General features: G+C 44.2%; 1 protein-coding gene across 1 annotated transcript; it reads right to left on the bottom strand.

The window, feature by feature from the left end:
* Window positions 1-16,768: 16,768 nt before the first annotated feature.
* On the bottom strand, window positions 16,769-20,266 carry LOC133530858 (uncharacterized). The gene is made up of 2 exons (XM_061868912.1): window positions 19,920-20,266; window positions 16,769-19,568 (listed from the first exon to the last, which is right to left on the bottom strand). The coding sequence occupies exons 1-2, from the start codon at window positions 20,044-20,046 to the stop codon at window positions 18,529-18,531; spliced, it is 1,167 nt and encodes a 388-aa protein (XP_061724896.1). The 5' UTR covers window positions 20,047-20,266; the 3' UTR covers window positions 16,769-18,528.
* Window positions 20,267-22,294: the final 2,028 nt, after the last annotated feature.

Here is a 22,294-nt window from a genome sequence, read left to right as displayed (position 1 = left end):
CATTTTTCCCTAGCTTCTCGTGGGATTTGTATGGAGAACGCTAACAAAAAAACTGAAGGTACCCTGGAAGACCTATGCCAGGAACTAATGCCCCTGATGGTAGGTGCGGAAGACTCTGCCCAAACATCGGAGCAAGCCATGGAGGGAGTGGAGAGCGCCGACACGGTTGAAAGGAGCGATACTCATTGCCCAAACAACCCAACGGAGGCTCCCAACCCTGATACACGTAAGTCCGTCAAGAAATTGACGGGCTCTGCGAAGGGCCGCTATAAAGCTCTTAAAGGACTAGGAGTAGCACACGAGGAAGCGCTACAACTGTCCGCAAAGAGCTTTGCGGAACTTAAGAAATTGGGGTACAAGTTTGGGTCCACACATTCCAGACCCGAGCCTAAACCGGCCAAACGGCCGCGCTCGGAGGAAAAGTCACCGCAGGGTAACATTTGTAAGAACCCAAGGGTGAGTGTGACCCCCCCAACCCAACCCCAACCTTCACAACCCTACAACGAGGTCCTCAGCCAAGTCCGAGTCGGAATCAAGGATTCCAAGCCGATGAGTGTCGCGCAATTGGAGTCCCTCTGCAACACCATTGTAACCGCCAGAGGACACCCTGGAGTCAGCTCTCAGCGATAACTCAGTTTAATATTTATTTACGGAGCCTGCTGGTTCGGAAATCCAATTCCTCCCACGGTGGGACGTAGTTGGAGCGTCAAACAAACACCACTTAATTAAATTCTTATTTATTTAGCACTAGCACACACTTAGTCTAGACCTTAGGCACCAAACTTAAGCACTAAACACTAACACTATAGGCACTTTCACTATAACGTTATTCTAGTACTTACTAAGGTAAAATAACTAAGCGGTCCACGTAACTAGCACTAAAACCACTATTACCACTAATACTGATCACAACTTTAGGGCACTTTCACTTTTTCCTCACTTTTCCTTTTTGTTTTCCGATCGCTTGAACTGAACTGAACTGACTGAACTAACTCACTGTCCGCAGGCCATATCTCGCCTGCTTATATAGGGCGAATACGAGGTCTCGAAAGTAACTCCAGATAATTCGAGAACGGCCTCGTTACGTGGACTTCTCTTTCTTGTGCTATCTCTTTCTCGCATTGGGCGTAGAACTTTCCCCGTATTTAACCACCTTTTCGGGTTTATCTCGGGAACCCTGAGGTTTTCAGTGATGAACCGTACCTTTTTAGAAAGCATTTACGAAGATCTACCCTATTATACTAGTTTCAGCTGAAAATATTCATAAATATAAGAATTATCTCTATCGATAGTTCAACTCCATACAAAAATAACTTTAAGTCTTAATATCTCGATAATTCTAGGCCCAATGCTTACAATGCTTGTGTCTACGGATAGCTAACCCTATTTTCTATCTATACAGGTCACTACGATCCCTGGGGAAAGCCTAACTTGGGAGAAATCAGGTGAAATTGGGTCGCCTCGGCCCGAACATATAAATACCGCGCACCGAAGTCCGCGCCGCTCAGTACGCTTCCGGCTTCCGCAGTGATCGCACCGGCCGCTCACCCGCGGTGATGACGTCACGTAACAAGCTGACACAAAACGCTATTTTCATAGCGACTACAATTTTATCCTGTTTCTAGTCAATCGACCGATAAGTCAATCATACAAAGTGTGCTTGTGTCAACTTATTTCTATCCTATAGCTAGGCACCCTATAGCTATTTTATCTAGTTTTACGCGTTAGGTAATTCTTTCCGGCCCGGGTCTGTACCGTCCGAGCATTCGTCTCGGCAGGGGTCCATGCTGTCCGTAACAGTCTGCCCCCGCTGACGCTCCTGCGACTGCTCCTGTTGCAACGGTAGGACAGCCAACTTTGTGACGGGCCTCCGGAACACGCCTCCTCGGGTTTGCACGTCAGCCGATCGTATTCCACCATCCGGTCCTGGGTACACCTGGGTGACGATGCCGCGTGGCCACACATTGCGCGGCAGGTTTCCGTCCACTTGATGACCTGATCTGGTGTCAGACGATGCTCTTCTCGGATGGTCTGCTGTAGCCTTGACCCGATGAGCGCCGACTGAAGTTCCATGCGTGATATGCTGAGTTGCCTCGTTGGCCCAACCTTACTTTTTGTCGCGATTAGGCTCACTTGGGCCTCCCCGCCATTTGAGGCTACTCGCCAGTACGCCACGCATGCGTATGCTTTGGTGCTGGCGTCCACGAACACGTGTAGGTCCCTTCTCGCCACTGCCCCCGTTGAAAGATAGCATCTTGGTATCCTGAGCTTCGCGACGCTATCCAGAGCTCGCAGCCAGGCCTCGAAGTCACGCTTATCCTCTTCTGGCAGTGGAGAGTCCCAGTCCAGCTTCTTGGCCCACAGATTTTGCAGCTGAACTTTTGCTGTTATAGTATAGTGGCTTAACAGCCCCAGCGGGTCATATACTGACATCATGGTCGATAACATTTGCCTCTTCGTAGGCGTCTGTATCATTTCCTTCACTTCGGCCGGTACCCTTATCATTGTTGTGTTGAAACCCAACTGGTCGGTTTCAGGGTTCCAGTACATCCCGAGGATCTTATTTTCCTTGCCTTTGCCGAGCTGTGCCGGTGTACTTGCGTGTAACTCCGTCGGGATCTGCTGGAGTAGCTTCACACTGTTTGAAGTCCACCCTCGTAACTGGAACCCTCCCATGGCGTGAGACGACGCAACTTGCGTAGCACGATGTAAGAGTTCCTTCTCATCCGGGTAGCTGGCTACGTAATCGTCCATGTAATGATTACGTGTGATGTCTTCCACAGCATCCGGGAACTCATCAGCGTTGTCCATAGCGTTTCTATTTCTGACGCTATGGGCCAGGAATGGTGAGCTTGCTGCACCAAAAAGCATGCTCGTCATTTTGTAAAATTGCGGATTCCCTGTCCGGCGGTCCCCTCTCCAAATGAACATTTGTGACGGTTGATCCTCGGCCCTTATTTTTACTTGGAGGAGCATTTCCTGTAGATCCGCCACAACTGCAAATTGTCCTTCGCGGAACCGAAAGAGAATCCCAATAATTGACTGTAGTAGATCCGGTCCTTCTAAAAGAAAATCGTTTAGGCATTTCCCTTGAACGCGACACGCAGCGTCGAAGACTAGCCTTATCTTTCCCGGTTTGTTCGGATTAGTTACCGCAAAATGCGGCAACACCCACGCTATCCTGCTATCTGGCGGCTCCTGCAGTGACTCGGCGTACTTTTTCTTTAATAAATTATCAATTTGTTCCTTGTAACTCTCAGCGAATGCCGGATCCCGGTCCATCTTTCTCTCGATACTCCTTAACCGACACATTGCAGTTTGTATGGTCGGTGGCATTCGTGGTTCGTCGTCCCGCCATAGCTGACCTACTTCATAGCGTGGTCCATTGTCGTTGATTTTCTTTATTGTTCTGTCCAAAATATCCATGGCCCTTTGGACTTGCGGATCCACCTTTGTAACGTTTTTTATTCCCAGCGAATCTATGTTGAAATAATCTCGTAGCATGGAGTCTAGGTTCTCATCCCTCTCGCGGCAGTGCAGCATCAGGTGTTCCTCGCCCTCCTTGGGAATAACCAGCCGTGGTTTTCCCCCGAAGATCACCCAGCCAAGCCCAGTTAGCACTGCCGCTGGCTCGTCCAGAGCCCTGACGATTGCTTCCTGTGGTAGTAGCACAGGCCATTGGTCGATGCCGATAAGCAGTTTAGGTATAGCCTCTTCATAGCACGCAGTCGGTATATTTTTGAAGTGTTCCAGCTCCATGATTTTCTTACTCATCCGTTGCGTGCGTAGGCCTATACGTCGTACCGTCGTGAAGACGAGATCGTATGCGGTTTCCAAGCCCTTTCCGCGTACGCGCACCTTCACCTGTCTGCTTATTTCAGGCTCCGCTTCCATATTGCTTACGCCTGCGAGACATAGCGGCGTGGCAGGTCCCGTAGCTCCTACGGTGTCCGCTACGTCTGTCTGAATCAGGCTTATAGTGCACCCGTCGTCCAACATAGCGTAGGTGTCCACCTTCCCCTTAGGACCCTCTACGGTGACGGGAAACATTTTGAGGAACACCGTGGTTGTGTTATTCACATACTCCGTAGTGTTCGTAACAGTGTCCGGCTCTTGTGCTATAACCGCCGGCGTATGTCCGGACCCTAGGCTGGCGGTGGGCTGCGAAGAGGGCGCGGCCGCGCGGGACACTGGTGGCGGCCGGCGTTCACGCGTCACTTCCTGCGCCTTTCCCTCGTGCAGCAACTTATGATGCCTAAAAGTGCATCCGTCGATTCCACAAGGTTTGTTATGGCACTTAGTCTTTCTATGCTTGCTGTTTAGGCATCTGAAGCATATTGTGTTACTCCTGGCCCAGTCCCATCTAGCTCCTATGTCCATGGCCAAGATCCGCTTGCACTCCGGGGTTCTGTGGCCACCGCCGCAACATAGGCAGGGTACACGCCGCGCCTCGGCGTTACCCGTCGTATATGCCTGCTCGGCGTGGTACTGCGCCTGCTGTGGACGTCTACTTCCCTGGACTCGTTGGCTCGTCGTTGATGGGCGGGCGGCTTCCTTCGCTGCCGTTTCCCTCCTCTTTATATTGCTTGTAGGTAGCCGAGCGTGTGAGAACTCTAACTCGGCGTCGCTTTCCTCGATGAGAAAATCCGCCATGAGCATAAGCTCACATTTACCATTCTTTATATTTTCTCGGGCATATGCACACCATCTGCTTCGTAAGTGGGGACTCAGACGATCGGTTATTTCTCTTACCAACAAAGGATTGTTACTGTAATTTTTACTATCCAGTTCACACAAGGTGCTTACTATATTGACGACTTTTGTAGCAAAGTTATTTAAATCTATGGCACTAGGACCCACAGGCGGCAGACGTTTAAGCTCTTCTAGCGCTTTATCGACTAAAAGGTCAATCCTTCCAAAGTTCTTTTTCAACAATTTCATTATTAAATCTGGCTGTGTCGACGTTGATAATAGATGTTGCACGCATTGGCGTGCATCCCCACGTAAACAATTTCGAAGCCTTGCCATGTTTTCGAATGCACTAAAATTGTAGCGTCGAGTTGACTCGCTGTAGGCATTATAAAATAATAACCACTCGTTCGGGTTGCCCGAGAAAGGTGGCAGCTCGTAGCATTGTTTTGGCGGCGTTGTGCGTACGGCGTCCCTTAATTGGTCGGCGAGCCTATTAAATGCAGTAGCCGCGTCACTCGGCGGCGGCTCTACCGACGACCTTAGTTTAGTATGAGGAGTGAACGGCGTTGACGCGAAGTAATCCCTTTGTGGTTCAGTTCGTGACTCCATGTACTCGTTGCGTGGTCGCGACGGCCCCATTTCTGGCTCTAAGGGCGACGGCGCACGGTACTCGTATTGTGATCGTCGCGGCGGCTCTACCGGTGACGGCGCCCGATATTCATTGCGCGGTCTGCGCGGCGGCGATCTATCCCCTTTCCGTGGCTGGCGCGGCGGCGATCGGTACTCAGCTCGCGGCCCGCGCGGCGGCGATCGGGCGCGCTCGGCCCGTGTCGGCACGGGTAGCGTCTCTACGCGAACGCGAGGCGGGTCGTCGTGGGGGCGATGCGGCGTCTCGACGATCTCTCCAATGTCATTAAGCCACTCGCTGACTCGGCTCTCGGGTTCGGCTCGTACTCGTCGCTTGGGGCTACTCCCGCGTGATGATGCCACGGAGGTGTCCGAAAGTGACCCATATTCGTTAAGCACGACGTTAAGACGGTGCTTATATTCTATGTCAAGCATCTCGCGTTCCAGAGCGAGCTCCCTGAGCTTCAGTTCCAGTTTCTTTTTTTCTTTTATATATTGAAGCTCTTTTATTTTGCTTGAACATAGACTGCTGATGTGTGAACCCCTTGATGATGCAGATTTGACCGACGACCCTTCATTCCGTGCGTTTTTCTTAGGCGAGGGTGCTGGAGGTAGGGGTGTGGTGCGCGAAGGTTCTTGCCTCTCCTCCGCCGCCCTACTCTCCCCCTCGGAAATGGGCGACATTCTCCTTGACTGCGCGCTCAACTGTTCGCGCTCGGCGCGGCGTCGCTCAATCCGCCGTTGATTAAACCGCTCGATCACAGACGGTGAACGCGGAGGCCCCTTGTGGACAGTTATCTTCACGGCCTTTGTCAGTGGTACCTCGGCCTTAGCCTTCCCTAGTACCGGCGGCGAAGATTTGGAACCCGCCTCTGCTTCCTCGTCGATGGCCTTTGACCCGGTGCCCTCGACGTCCTCGCGGAGTTCCCCCCTAGATGGAGGGCTAGCCGTCGACTCCCTTCCGGTAGCCGTCGTTAACGGCCTCCCGGTGCGCTGGCTAGATCCTCCCGACGTGTCCGTTGCCCGCTCCGCGACCTCTGATACGCGACCCGTGGTATCCGTGGAGGTCGTACGTTCCCGCTCGTTCCTGGTGCGGTCCGACTGCGATCTTGTTGTAACTCCCATTTTCGAGTTACTTCCCGACATTATTAACACTTCACAACACAGTTCACTGCACGGTTCGTCAGTCACACACAATATTCACACAACACAGTTTCCACTGTTCAGTATTAGTCCAATAAGAATCTAATTAGACACTCACTGTACTCACTGAAAGTTACTGGGTCCCACTGAATTTCAGGATCCGGCTCGAAGGACCAAAACTGTAACCGCCAGAGGACACCCTGGAGTCAGCTCTCAGCGATAACTCAGTTTAATATTTATTTACGGAGCCTGCTGGTTCGGAAATCCAATTCCTCCCACGGTGGGACGTAGTTGGAGCGTCAAACAAACACCACTTAATTAAATTCTTATTTATTTAGCACTAGCACACACTTAGTCTAGACCTTAGGCACCAAACTTAAGCACTAAACACTAACACTATAGGCACTTTCACTATAACGTTATTCTAGTACTTACTAAGGTAAAATAACTAAGCGGTCCACGTAACTAGCACTAAAACCACTATTACCACTAATACTGATCACAACTTTAGGGCACTTTCACTTTTTCCTCACTTTTCCTTTTTGTTTTCCGATCGCTTGAACTGAACTGAACTGACTGAACTAACTCACTGTCCGCAGGCCATATCTCGCCTGCTTATATAGGGCGAATACGAGGTCTCGAAAGTAACTCCAGATAATTCGAGAACGGCCTCGTTACGTGGACTTCTCTTTCTTGTGCTATCTCTTTCTCGCATTGGGCGTAGAACTTTCCCCGTATTTAACCACCTTTTCGGGTTTATCTCGGGAACCCTGAGGTTTTCAGTGATGAACCGTACCTTTTTAGAAAGCATTTACGAAGATCTACCCTATTATACTAGTTTCAGCTGAAAATATTCATAAATATAAGAATTATCTCTATCGATAGTTCAACTCCATACAAAAATAACTTTAAGTCTTAATATCTCGATAATTCTAGGCCCAATGCTTACAATGCTTGTGTCTACGGATAGCTAACCCTATTTTCTATCTATACAGGTCACTACGATCCCTGGGGAAAGCCTAACTTGGGAGAAATCAGGTGAAATTGGGTCGCCTCGGCCCGAACATATAAATACCGCGCACCGAAGTCCGCGCCGCTCAGTACGCTTCCGGCTTCCGCAGTGATCGCACCGGCCGCTCACCCGCGGTGATGACGTCACGTAACAAGCTGACACAAAACGCTATTTTCATAGCGACTACAATTTTATCCTGTTTCTAGTCAATCGACCGATAAGTCAATCATACAAAGTGTGCTTGTGTCAACTTATTTCTATCCTATAGCTAGGCACCCTATAGCTATTTTATCTAGTTTTACGCGTTAGGTAATTCTTTCCGGCCCGGGTCTGTACCGTCCGAGCATTCGTCTCGGCAGGGGTCCATGCTGTCCGTAACAACCATCTTGCAAAAGATTGCGACTCTGGAGATGGACGAGGGACCGAAGTTCAAAGGTTATTCTTACAAGCCAGGCTGGTTACTCATCACCTGTAGTGACCAAAGATCTAAAGCCTGGCTTGAACAAATAACACCTTCCCTAAAACCATGGCCGGAAGCCAACCTCGGGGTCATCCCTGAAAATGAGCTTCCCAAGCCGAACATAGGGATGGTGTTCATTCCAGAGATAGACGACTCTAAGGTAAAGCAGTCGCTATCTCTACTCTATGCACAGAACCAGGGGCTGTACACAGAGTACTGGAAGATTCTCCACACCAAAGTCGAGAAGAGTGGGGTTATGGTAACCCTATCTCTAGACGACTTGTCTGTGGAGAATCTACAGAAAAAGGGCCTAAAGGCAAACTTAGGTTTCCGGGAGGTCCAGTTTCGGCTAAAGGGCCACCCAAAGACCCAACAGTCCGAAACTCAACCTACCCAAGACCCACCACCGCAGTCTGCAAACCCTACCCCACCCAACACCTTATCCCAAAAGCCTGCCCGAAAGGTGCCTTCTGGTCCAAAACGGGCGGCTCCTTCAACCTCCAATCCCATCCCAGGACCATCGGGCATGCAGCGGTTTCTCGCCAACCGGGGAGGCTTCAGGGGCAACAACCGCCCAAGGGGTAATGGGGACCGAAGACGGCACCAAGGGCACACCAGTGCCCAGCGCAGTGCCAAGTAGTAACGACGCTTTAGAGGGTAGGGGGGTGAGGTTCCTACAGGCCAATCTACATCACGCCATAGCGGCCACAGCGGTCGTGGAAAGACTTTTTGGCGAAAATGGCCTGGACATCGCCCTCATACAAGAACCATGGATCAACACTAAGTCCATGGCATCAGGACTGAACAGAGCAGGAAAGGTACTGATCTACGAAAAAGGTGCTAAACCGAGAGCCTGCATCGTATTTAACAAAAATATTAACTTCTTGCCTGTTACAGAACTATGCAGTGAAGACCAAGTAGCTGCCTACGTCGATCTCAAAGGGAGAGGAGCACTCAAGGTAATAGTCTGCTCCGCCTACCTGCCCGGAGAGAAGCAAGATCCCACAGAAGAACTGACTAAAGTGCTTGAGTACGCTCAAGCACAAAAGGCGGAACTTATTGTGGGATGTGACGCCAACGCCCACCACACCATCTGGGGGAGCACTGGAATCAACAAAAGGGGTGAGTTACTATCCCAATTTATCTTTACTAATTGTCTGCACTTGTTGAATAAGGGTAATATGCCCACCTTCGTAACTAGAGCTAGGCAAGAAGTACTAGATATAACCTTCGCTACTGAAAAGGCGGCAAGCTGCCTAGCCGACTGGCGTGTCAGCAGCGAAAACTCAATGTCGGACCACAAACATATTTTGTTCAGTGTTAAAGGCTCTCTAGATAGGGAACCACTTACGCGTAGAAATCCAAAAGAAACGTCATGGGAAGCCTATAAGGCTGACCTCGAAAAACGTCTAAAGGATGTCCCAAAATATGTCAAAACACCAGACTCTCTTAACATGGCAGTTAACCTAATATCTGAAGGCATAAGTAGGGCCTACGAACAAAGCTGTCCGCTGAAAGAGTCAAAAACTACTAACACAACGACGTGGTGGAACAAAAGGCTAGAAAACCTCCGTAGGTCTACACGTCGCATATTCAATCACTCAACCACACCGAATGAGTGGGAAAGGTATGGTAGAGCGTTGACTGAATATAATAAACAAATCAGGAAGGCAAAAAGAAGGTCATGGAGAAGGTTCTGTGAAGAGATTGCCCAAACTCATAAAGGAGCGAGAATTCACAAAATACTCTCCAAGACATCAACCAACTATCTCGGTCTCCTGAAAAGACCAGATGGCACATTTACGAACACAGAAGAGGAAACTCTTGACTTGCTCAGAGGCACACACTTCCCCGGTTCGTATACAACCAGTAACATACAACTTTGCGCCCAAAGGAATCCTCAAATCCACAGGGCACGCAATATCGACTGGAATTTGGCAACCAACATCTTTAGACCAAACAAAATTAAATGGGCTTTAAAAAAATTTCAACCATTTAAATCAGCGGGAGAAGATGGAGTGTTTCCGGCGCTTCTTCAGCAAGGACAGGATCTCCTCCTCCCGCATCTGGCCAGAATATTCCGAGCAAGTTTCGCGTGGGGAATTATACCAGATAAATGGACTCGGGTCAAGGTACGATTTATACCAAAAGCAGGGAAGAAGGACTACTCACAGCCTAAATCCTTCAGACCTATTAGTCTAACATCGTTTCTACTCAAAACGATGGAAAGAATCATCGATCAGCACATTAGAGCCCAATACCTGGTGGAATGACCACTAAGTGTAAACCAGCATGCTTACCAAAAGGGAAAATCTACGGAGACTGCCCTACTTGACCTGGTTGACAAGGTGCAGAAAACCCTAGAGGACAAGCAAACCGCTCTATGTGCGTTTCTTGATGTAGAGGGTGCTTTCGACAATACACCCACAGAGACCATACTTAATGGTATGAAATCAAAGGGTGTTGACGAAACCACCACCAGATGGGTACATAGCATGCTCTCGAACAGAGTAGACACTCTGACCCTCAATACTATAGAGCATGAATTTTATACCACAAAAGGGTGCCCACAAGGAGGCGTTCTTTCCCCTCTATTATGGACCCTGGCAGTGGACCAACTTCTTGCAATTATGTCAGGCCAAGACTATGACACACAAGGATATGCCGACGACCTTGTAGTCATCATCAAAGGCCCTTGCCTCCACACGATATCAAACCTAATGCAAGGAGCTCTAAACACAATATTCAAATGGTGTAGAGAAAATGACTTGTCCATTAATCCGAGCAAGACGGTAATAGTACCATTCACAAGGAAACGAAAGCTCGAAAAGCTCACAGAACCAAGACTTAATGGACAAACAATACCATTCTCAGACGAGGTCAAGTACCTAGGGGTCACTTTCGACCAAAAGTTAACTTGGAACCCTCACCTAAGAAATATTATACAAAAAGCGAAAATGGCCATGTGGTCATGCTGTCGAATGGCAGGAGCAAGATGGGGCATAAGACCCAAAATTGCTATGTGGTTATACACAGCGGTTGTGAGGCCCATAATTACCTACGCCTCCGCAGTCTGGTGTAACAAAACCAACCAAAAGACGGCAATAGAAACTCTAAACAGCCTGCAGCGCACGGCTTGTTTAACAGCAACAGGCGCCTTCTCCTCGACACCGGGAGCGGCCCTAGACGCACTGCTGGATATTATACCACTCCACTTGCAGGTGCAAAAGGAGGCTAAGCAGTGCGTCTACAGAATATGCACGCTAAACAGGCCAAAATGGCGCTCTCAAGCATTAACCAAACTAAAGGCCTGGGTTTTTGCAAATAGAACCCTTAGCATGCCCACCGATGACACGCACACTGAATGTCAATTTACTAAACTGTACACAGTAGAAATACCTCCTAGAGACAAATGGACCAACAACCAAATGTACGTCGAAGAGGGAAGCCATATTTGGTACACGGATGGTTCCAAGAAAGGCATTGATGTAGGATGTGGGATCTATGGTGAGAGACCTAAGCTCAGAGCCAGCGTCAGCATGGGCACACAGGCCTCAATCTTCCAGGCTGAAGTCTACGCCATCAACAAATGTGCGGAGATTAACCTGGATAAAAACCTACGACACCAACATATCTACATCAACTCAGACAGCCAGGCTGCTCTGCTGGCACTAGAATCCCTTGAGTCAAACTCAAAACTAGTCCAGAACTGTAAAACAAACCTCAATGCACTGGCAAACTTCAACAAAGTCACACTTAGATGGGTACCAGGGCACTCCGACATTAACGGAAACGAAGAAGCGGATGAACTTGCTAGAAAGGGCGCAGACACACCCCTGGTCGGCCCAGAACCGTTCTGTGGAATCACAAAACGGGATGCATATTCACTGCTCAGCAATTTAGAAAAAATAAGGGCAAACGATTGGTGGAAGTTCGTAAAAGGACAAGAACACTCGAAAGCTCTAATCAAAGGGTTCAACAGCAAAACTGCTAGGGAGCTTCTAGGGCTCAAAAGATACAAAGCCTGCGCGGTGACCAGAATTTTGACTGGACACTGTAAATTGAACAAACACATGTTTCAAATCGGAAAGAAACAAGACGCGACATGCAGGTTCTGCCATGAGTCAGAGGAGACTGCAATGCACATTCTCTGCTCCTGTGGACCACTAATGTCAAAAAGAAGTACCCACCTAGGGCGGCACGTATTGCAACCCTATGAGGTACAGAACATTACGGCCCAAAGAATCTGGAATTTCCTGGATTCAACGGGCATCAGTAATGAACTTTAAAGGGCTGTCACAATAGACCAATGCCTGGTCGACGTGGCATTCAAAGGCCCACAAACTACAATAATAATAAAGTTATTTGACTTGATAGCACCAAAAATAGCGACTTGGACCGTTTTTCACGAAGCGGATTTTTAATAGGGCTGTTAGCAGTAATAGTGCTTTAAGCGAGATAACGTATAAGAAAAGACCAGTTATTATACAGACTGTTAATCCTTTCAGAGTCGTTTTCGTAATACATTGACAACCAGTCTGGCCTAGTGGGTAGCGAGGTAGCGACCCTGCCTATGAAGCCGATGGTCCTGGGTTTGAATCCCGGTAAGGGCATTTACTTATGTGATGAGCACAGATATTTGTTCCTGAGTCATGGATGTTTAATGTTATGTGTTTTAAGTATTTGCATATTACATATGTCGTTGTCTGAGTACCCAGAACACAAGCCTTCTTGGCTTACCGTGGGACTTAGTCAATTCGTGTAAGAATGACCCTATAACATTTATTTATGTATATACTTTGGTGATTCCAGATTTGATACTCAAATGTATAGAAAGGATCTTTTGCATCTGCAATGATTTTGAAACCGTTTTTGCTTTTTGATTAGCATTTAATGATCACTTTGGCTACGATACGTCCATACGATTGCTACTGGACTCGTTTATAAACTCAACCTCATAGATTGTACGTGTTATTTATGTTATTATAGGACATTGAAAGTACAATACAAGAATGCCTTGGTGTTTTTGAGGTTGCGTAAATCCTTCAGTGCGTCTGGCATATTTGTCGAAGCGCGCACAGATGACTTCTTTGCCATTATGCGGAAGAGAATTGCCTTTGCTGAGGAGAGTGCGGGCAGTAACAACAGCCTCCTAAAGGCGCTGGAAGGACGCCTAGATTGCCCCCTTACTAAATACTCATAAATAAATGCCCTTACCAGGATTCGAACCCGGGACCTCCTGATTCCTATATAGGGTCACTACCTTGGAGGATTTAACAACTTCAGTCGCCTTTAAGAGCTTACCTCACTGTCGAAAACCTCGGCCAATGGTCATATTCGTATGTATTGTATGGACTGACGTTTATCTGACATTGCTATTTGTAGGTTACGTACAGTCAGCGTCAAATACTCCGTAGCAGTCAACGTGGCCAAATAGTTCGGTACACCATACTAAATGGTGTACCGAACTATTTGGCTACTTTGGTTGTTACTAAGTATTTGACGCCGACTGTACTACAAATAGCCATATATTGGACGTGCCCCTCCCCCGCAAAAATCGGCAGACTATTTTGTACAGAAAATTACAGAAAAAAATAAGACCGCCTGTTGTTGCTTAGTTTTTTATGTTAATTGCTGTATTTAGTCATGTTTTCGTTGTGCACAATAAAGAATATAATTATTATTTGACGACCGGTCTAGCCTAGTGGATAGTGACTCTGCCTACGACGCCGATGGTCCTGAGTTCAAATCCTGGTAAGGGCATTTATTCGTGTGATGAGCATGGATATTTGTTCCTGAGTCATGGGTGTTTTCCTATGTATTTAAGTATTTATAAATGTTTATATATTATATATATCGTTGTCTAAGTACCCTCAACACAAGCCTTATTGAGCTTACTGTGGGACTTAGTCAATTTGTGTAATAACGTCCTATAATATTTATTTATTTTATTAAGCTAGGAGCCCGTAAGTTAAGAATAAAAAGAAAGTAACATTCTTTATTAATAACTGGTCTTTGCTTGTTACGATATATAAGAGTAACTCAAAGTGAGTAGTGTTGTGAGCTATTCAGTAAATAATGGCGTATAAAGGATAGGATATTTTGTAGGGAAATTAAAAGCATAGGTACAAGCTTTTGCCCGCGTCTTTGTCTGAGTATAAATTTTTATTCACTATCCTTTGTGCATTTTCATCCCCAGTTTCACCCCCGTACGTTTTTTAACGTTACACTAGATGGCTTCGAGTGTCGCTACTCACGAAAAGTGCATTGCTCAACAATTTAGAACTAATATTACAAGCAGGAGTTGGAACAGATGTTCCGGTTAATCCGGTTATAATACCCCCCCCCCCCAGTTCCGGTTAATTTATGAATCTCTTCTGCACCGACATATAATATATGGCCCAATGGTTGACTAGTAGAGAATGCCTTTCGGCATTAAGTCCGCCATTTGTACATTTTCCTTTGCGCAATAAAGTTTAAATAAATAAATATTTCCTGAAAGTTGTGGACTTTTCGTTCGTCGCAACATCTATTATAAATTAGAAGTCTGATAATATCGTTACCTACTCGCTGCTGACTACGAAAATAATAAGCCTACTGGTACAGTCAAGGTATTAAATATCGATACAGACAAAGTGCCAAAAATATGTATACACGATATTATTGCCTACATATTAAGGTAGTGTACATATTTTTGCCACTTTGTCCGTATCGATATTTTATACCTTGATTGTACCAAAACCGATGTATGAAGTGAGCACTCTATGTTCTTCATATGCTTATAACCTATTTCTAAAATAACAGAAAAATGACAATTACAAACATCAAAACTCTACGAATAACAAAAAGCAGTGAAAACACGAAATTACTGCAGTTTTTTCCGTTTATTCTCTTAAGTTTTATAAGTGGTAATCTAACTTAATACATCCGGCTGACAGATGCATACGTCTGCATTATGGAGTGTGGAATTAAAAGGAGGAAAATCTCTATGTATGAAAAGTGTTCATAAAAAACATTTGAAGATCAAACGAACTTACCAAGTGAAGTTCGATCGAAATTATGTGAACAGCTTCATTCGACGCGATTTAAAGTTAACATAGTGTAGTAGCACCCCCAAGCATCAGCCTTGCACGGTTTTTAGAGTCTTGTACTGGCAACATTTAAAAAAGAAAAAGTTACCCCTTCCACTACCCCCACCTGGCGACGGTAGGAACCGCCACTTTTACTTCATTTGTTTACAGCATAATTTGAACGCCTTTATTTCACATCTATATAATGAGGGTAGGGCGTTAACATTGTGTACTCAATATTTATAATTAGAGGGCGGGTTGTTATAAATCGCGTCGAATGAAGCTGTTCACATAATTTCGATCGAACTTCACTTGGTAAGTTCGTTTGATCTTCAATTATGTTTCACAGCTTCATTCTTTGCGATTTAAAGTTAACATAGTGTAGGATGTTCAGAGCATGCCAATGTGAAATAAAGCGTCAAGGATCCAAGGATTTACTTAGGCAAGTAATAACCATTAATGATATCAAATCATTTATTTATTCACATTAGTAAACATCATGATTATTATTACATGTAATCAAACATCTTTCCAAAAATCTTTAGATTTATTTGAATTGTTTATCTTAAACATATTCAATGTATACAATTTATCACTAGTATAACGTACTTTTTTACAACAATCATATATGTATCTATATGTATCAGAAAGTCTTATAATAGTTATAATAACAACATTTTGTTTTATTTACAGGTTTTCGGCAGAAGAGAGAATTGAACGAGCGAATTGATTAAAATCTGTGATTATCTCTTTATGATAATATTTGGCGAATACACATGAGCCATCAGTCCATCCCGCTGTCTTACGGATTAAGTCAAGATTTACACCCATCTTGTTGGCAGTGGATGTGGCCGAGTGGCGAGTGCTGTGTGCAGTGAATATGGAAGTGTCTATTCCACTATCGCGCAGTGTTGTTTTTATCCAAGAACTTAGCGTTTGAGATGTGACTTTATTGTGCGGTTTTTTGTAACTTATAAATAAATAATGGTTATTTGAATGGCGGAGTGTTTTTGTTTTATTTATGTAAGTTTTAAGACATCTCGCTGGACAAATTTCAGGACGTTCGTTGAAAAACGGTAGTCTAAGAATTGGCTGAAACGACGCAGGTCGTGATGTTTTAATTAAAGCTGGAATTTTGATAACAATTTCTGAATCGGTTTGCATGTTTACGTTACTCAACTCTATTAATGAAAAGGTTTGCACTCGATGTGCCGAGCATAACGCCAACAAGGTGAGTGTTTTCTTTGAAAGCGTTTCCAAACTAAGATGATCATTAGGCCATTTCTGGCCCAGGTGGTTAAGAACTGTACTTGGGTTCCATGTTATATTATATTTGGGTAATGTCGGTCTTAATTTGAAAACGCCCTTCATAAACCGTTTGATTCGATTATCATTTAAAGTGCAACTTAATAATAATGAAATAGCTGATTTATAATTATTAATCGTTCCATACTTAGCGCCAGTATCGAAAATACGGGTTAGAAAATCAATAATAATTGGTATTGATATTTCCATATAATCATGGCCAAGGGTTTTACAATAATCAATATAGGCTTTGATGCATGGGCCATATTGTTTGTATGTATTATCAGATAGTGAAGATAACATTATTTCAACCGATCTGGGGGATAATGATCTATTTAGTAACGAGTCCCTGATAATTTTGCGGCAATCAACGACAGGGTCCTGTGCAAGTTGTGAGTCGACCTGCAAGGAGACATTAGCAAATTAGCACTTGGTCGAAAGTAAATGGGTTTTTTCAACTAATAATTTCGAATACAGAGGGAACCATGGCTGTGTGGGCCAGTTTGGAACGACAAGTATACCCTCGGCTTTATCATTAATGATTTTTTGTATGACCTTTAAAATTAATGAGAATGGTGGAAAGGCGTAAAAATTAATATTTTTCCAGGAAAATGTAAAAGCGTCGATCGTCCACGCATCTGGGTCGTTCCTCCAGGTAACGTATAGAGGACACTTAGTATTACAACGGCTTGCAAATAAATCGACCTCAGGCATACCAAAAGTTTGTTTTATTTTTACGAATGCATTGTTACTTAGTTCCCATTCGGTGTCAGAAAATTTAGTACGCGATAATTTGTCAGCTTCATAGTTTTCCTTAGTATTGATATATGACGCGAATATTATAATTTTACGCCTTTCACACCACTGCCAGATTTCCCTTGTAATACGATTTAAGTGAGGAAATTGGACGCTGCCCATTCTGTTTATGCAAGCGATGGCGGTAACATTATCGATTCTTAAAAGAATTTCGCAATTATGAACTTGGTTTGCAAACGTCTTTAAAGCCAAAAAAGCTGCATTTAACTCTAATTCATTAATATGTAACAAACGTTCACTCTCTTTCCAGTAACCATAAGCTTTTTGATTATTACAGTATGCTCCCCAGCCAGATCTTGATGCATCAGAAAATATTTCTAAGTGGAATTTGTTAAATCTGAACGGACAAAAGCCGTTGTCAATATTTTGAATCCACCAACACAAGTCATCTTTTATTTCAGGTGATATTGTGATTGTAGCTTGATAGCTAGAATGTTTAAGTAAACAAAGATATTTATGACGTTCTAAAAGCTTAGTGTATAACCAAGAATATTGTATAGCAGGGCAGACAGATATTAAAAGACCAATTAATCTAGCAAATTCGCGTAATTTACATTTATAGATTCGGATAAATGTCGTAAGCTTATCTTTTATTTTGTCTCTTTTTGAGTCAGGTAACGTTAACGTCATTCTTTGCGAGTCAAACACAAATCCTAAAAATTTACATTTTGTACTTGGCGTAAAGCAACTTTTTTCGCTATTAATAATAAATCCTAAATCTTCTAATAAAGATTTGGATGCAGTGACATTTGCAAGACATTCATCACGAGTTCTACCCACACATAATATATCATCCAGATATATACACGATAGATAGTTGTGTAGTCTTAAGTACTCGACTATAGGTTTTAGCATTTTTGTGAAAACGTACGGCGAGGTACATAAACCAAACGCGAGAGAATTGAACTCAAATAAAGTATCGTTGAACATAAACCGTAGGTATTTTCTATGTGGTTTATATATAGGAATCAAAAGATAGGCATCTTTAATATCAATAGAAGCCATATAACAATCCTGAGTTATCAATTTAGACGCAGTTCTATAGTCTTCCATTTTAAAATGGCGAGTTTCGATAAACTTATTGAGGCATTTTAAATTTAGAATGAACCTTTTCTCGCCATTTGGTTTAGGTACAAGAAAAATACTAGAAATGAATTCGTCGGGATCATGCTCACACATTGAAATGGCATTAATTTCTAAAAGCTTATTGATAGCTTTTTCATACTCAGATCGTTCCGATCTTGTCTTGGAATAAACAGCAGGACAATCTCTTCTGGTTGGCACAGAAGTAAAAGGAATTTTATACCCTTGGGTCCATTGAAGGATCGTAGGATCCGAAGTGATTTGTGCCCATTTATGGGTATAGTTTCGTAATCGTCCTGCATAACGTACCTCGTGTTCAGCTATCTCCTGTAGCTCCGGTAGCTGCGGCGGCGCGGCGAGCTCGGGCGGCGCGGGGCGCGGGCGCCGCTCGGGCGGCTGGAGCGCGGCGACGGTCGGTAGTGCCCTGCATCTGGCTTGCTCTGCCTCCTTTGATGCAGGGGTTTGAAGTTTAAATTGTTTTTGTGCGACTTTTTGTTAAATACAAAATTATTTTTATTAAAACGATTATTTAACGGTTTTGGCGTATGTTTTAATGTTTCACCAGACTTTTGAACAGATTGGGCGACTTTTAATTTGTCAGTTATATTATCTCCGAAGAGGAAACCGTCTCTAACTGTATTAGTAAGCGTTTCTTTAAGATCGGTGTTAATTGACGAAGCCACAAAGTAGCGACGTGTCTTTGTTTCTAAATAGTGGCTATCGCACAAGATACGACAAGCATCACTGACTGGTTTCAAAATATTTTGAGCAGATGCATCTGGTTTAAGCAATAAATCCATGGCCTGCGCGAGTGCTGACAAAGCAATTCCTAATTGTTTCTGTTTTTCCATTATGGCATGATCTCTTTTTATTAAATTATCTGTTAATGCCGCTTTAGCCTCGGCGTTAAGTGTAGGTGCAACTAAGAGGTCACAATTGCTGGGCACGAGGTACTCTTGAAAAAGCTTTTCTTTAACCTCCTTTTGTAAACCTTTTAGTAAGATTTCATGCCACCTACTGGCCACATCCTTATGTATGCTGTCACCTAACGCCAGTTCTGGTTTTGGAGCATCGCCTAGCATTAGCAAGATGTCGTCACCGAGTTCTTGATCCTTAGGGGACGACGAAAGTACCTGTGGTTGAGTTTCTGGTAGATCTGGAGCAGACGACGGGCCTGGGCGCGGAGAGGCTGGTAGCGGCGGCTCTTGTTGCGTCGGGGGCTGGGACAATGGTTGTTGTGGCGGGTCTCGTACTGGTGTTGGCGTCGGCGCTGCGGCGCAAGGCGGCGGCGGCGAGGCCACGTGACCACGCGGCGACAAGCTTCGTTCTTGACGTGCTTCAGAATCGACTATCATGTCGTCTGAAAAGAACCATCTGTTCTGTATTTTGTTATGCAACTCCCAGCCAAGGAAGGAATAGCGTGACAGTAAGAGCCCGTAATTAGCAAATACGCATCACAATCCTTAAAACTGGTCATTTGACCTCAAACAGTTACAAAACGTAACATAAATGTGACAGTAAGAGCCCGTAATTAGCAAATACGCATCACAGTCTTTAGGACGGGTCTAAAATTTGACCTCAAGCTCATCAAGCTATTACAAAAGTAATGTATGTGTGACAGTCAGTGCCCATAATTAGCAAAAACGCATCACATTTTCAATTGACTCTCAGCAGTGTATGAAAACAAGCTAGAAAAATAAAAATTACTTACCGTCTGTTTCACTAGAATCTGAGGAATAAATAATTCTTGATCGGCCACGTGTCCGTCGTAGCAATTTTGATTCTAGTTTCTTAATTTTTCTCCTAATCTCCTCCTCTTCGTTCTTCCGTTTCCCCATGTTTAAAGTGGAAGGTACACGTGCGAAGGCTTGAGCACGGGAATGAATAATGAAGTAAAAGTGGCGGTTCCTACCGTCGCCAGGTGGGGGTAGTGGAAGGGGTAACTTTTTCTTTTTTAAATGTTGCCAGTACAAGACTCTAAAAACCGTGCAAGGCTGATGCTTGGGGGTGCTACTACACTATGTTAACTTTAAATCGCAAAGAATGAAGCTGTGAAACATAATAAATAGGCGGCGCCACAATACAACAAATGTTATAAACCTAGTATTTATATAGATATGATATTTATTTTTTTCTATAACGATAGGCAAGCGTTTGACCACGATCTCACCTGATGGTAAGTGATGATGCGGTCTACGGTGGAGCACGCTTACCTATGAGATACCTATTTACCCTAGCCTTGAAGAGACCCAGATTGTACTCATGCGGAAACACAGACTCGGGCAGGGCATTCCACTCCTTGGCAGTTCGCATAAGAAATGTTGAAGCGAAACGCTTCGTGCGTATTTGTGGAATACCTACCATGAAGCGATGCCGGAGTGCCGATTGTCTGGTAGTCCGATGGTGAAATGGGGACGGAGGAATAAGGTTGTGCAGTTCCTCGTTACGTTAGATATACGTGTGCGCCCGTGAGGGACAGAACATGCGCAATGAGGCAAAATTAAAAACACGTTTTAACATTTATGACAACATACCACAAGCAACCTACGTAATTTGGTCAGGTTATTTGTTGCCCCTCCCCCATTTCATCTCCATAATATTATACCTCTATGGTTCATGTAATCCATGAGCCTACCTAGCGCCACCGGAGTGATTAGGAACTATTATTTAAAGCGGAAAGCTGGTCACTTTTGCAATAGTTCTGCCATAAGAGATTTTCCTCCTTTTAATTCCACACTCCATAGCCTACATTATAAGTTGTATTAGTATCAAACTTTGCTATAACATCAGTTAATACTAACGTTAAAAATGCAGGGTACGTAGCCAACGTGCCAATCGTTTACGCTCCGTAGCGAACGAAACGCAACTGTGGGACCGATTCGAAGAATGATTAAGAGATGCTTAAGATCTTGGAAAGAGATTGAAAAGATCGATAACTAAACGATATTTCAAAATTGACGTTTATTCCGATTCTGCTGTGATCTCAATAAGATCTATTTACGATATTTCTAACGTCAAAGTGACATTGGTTGCCCGAATCGTGCTGCTTCTGTCAATTATACGACATACAAACGATATCTAATTGAGAACTTATCTAAACCAGAACTTATCGTTATCTTATCTTTTCCGTATTGCCGTAGGGCCGTGTCACAGTCGCACTAATATGGAAGAGTGATAGAGAGAGATGACTACGCTACGCCACGGAGCGTCTACGATTGGCACGTTGGCTAAGCACCCAGGTACATATTTATTTATATTTAAATAACTATTCTAAATTAAGGCGATTTCAGCGAATGCTAATTGACCGAGTGTTTTAGCTTGGGCAAAAATGCTTTCGTATGTACGGAAGTTTTCCTCTGCAGGTCGCATTTCTCAAAAAAAATTGAAAATTTTTGGTTTTGAGCAGGTTCGGTAGTTAGACAGAATTTTTCTGTCGTTTCTTTTTTTGGAAAATGTTAAAAATAGTAGAAAATTAAACAAAGGCTTAAATACCAATAGGGTCTATGGCACTTAAGAGGGAAGAATAGCTTTTCGATCCTAACGAAATAACTGTAATTTTGAAACTCTATGAAATTCCATTTCGGGGAAAACGTTTTCCACTAACTAAATCTTAACAAATCACTTTGTTTTTGATGTCGATCGCTTCAGCATGATATAGGTATACTAAGTTTATGTTTCGCTTTAAAAAAAATTGTATATCAAATTTTGATAAAAAGGAAAACCTATAAACCTAGTTTTTCAGTGTGTTATTCACATATTAAAAAAATATGAAGAATGGAAAATATTTAGAAGTGGAAAAATGTTTTCTCTTTTTATATCAACGATCACTTGGCAGGGATGAGTTCGCTGTATGATAATGACTCAACGAAGTATATTTAGGGTTCCGTATCCAAAGGGTCAAACGGGACCCTATTACTGAGACTTCGCTGTCCGTCCGTCCGTCCGTCTGTCACCAGGCTGTATCTCATGAACCGTGATAGCTAGACAGTTGAAATGTTTACAGATGATGTATTTCTGTTGCCGCTATAACAAAAAATACTAAAAACAGAATAAAATAAATATTTAAGGGGGGCTTCCATACAACAA

Source organism: Cydia pomonella, chromosome 24 (assembly GCF_033807575.1).
Source record: "Cydia pomonella isolate Wapato2018A chromosome 24, ilCydPomo1, whole genome shotgun sequence".
NCBI classification, from domain to species: domain Eukaryota; kingdom Metazoa; phylum Arthropoda; class Insecta; order Lepidoptera; family Tortricidae; genus Cydia; species Cydia pomonella.
Note: the sequence above shows the minus strand (reverse complement) of the source record. Positions and strands in the feature narration are given on the sequence as shown.

What these genes read in the sequence shown, in the direction of transcription:
- LOC133530858 (XM_061868912.1), bottom strand. Translation starts at nt 20,046, where the DNA reads ATGGGGAAACGGAAGAACGAAGAGGAGGAGATTAGGAGAAAAATTAAG. An exon ending in AGATTCTAGTGAAACAGACG is followed by an intron (nt 19,569 to 19,919) that starts GTAAGTAATTTT and finishes GGTTCTTTTCAG; the next exon opens with ACGACATGATAGTCGATTCT.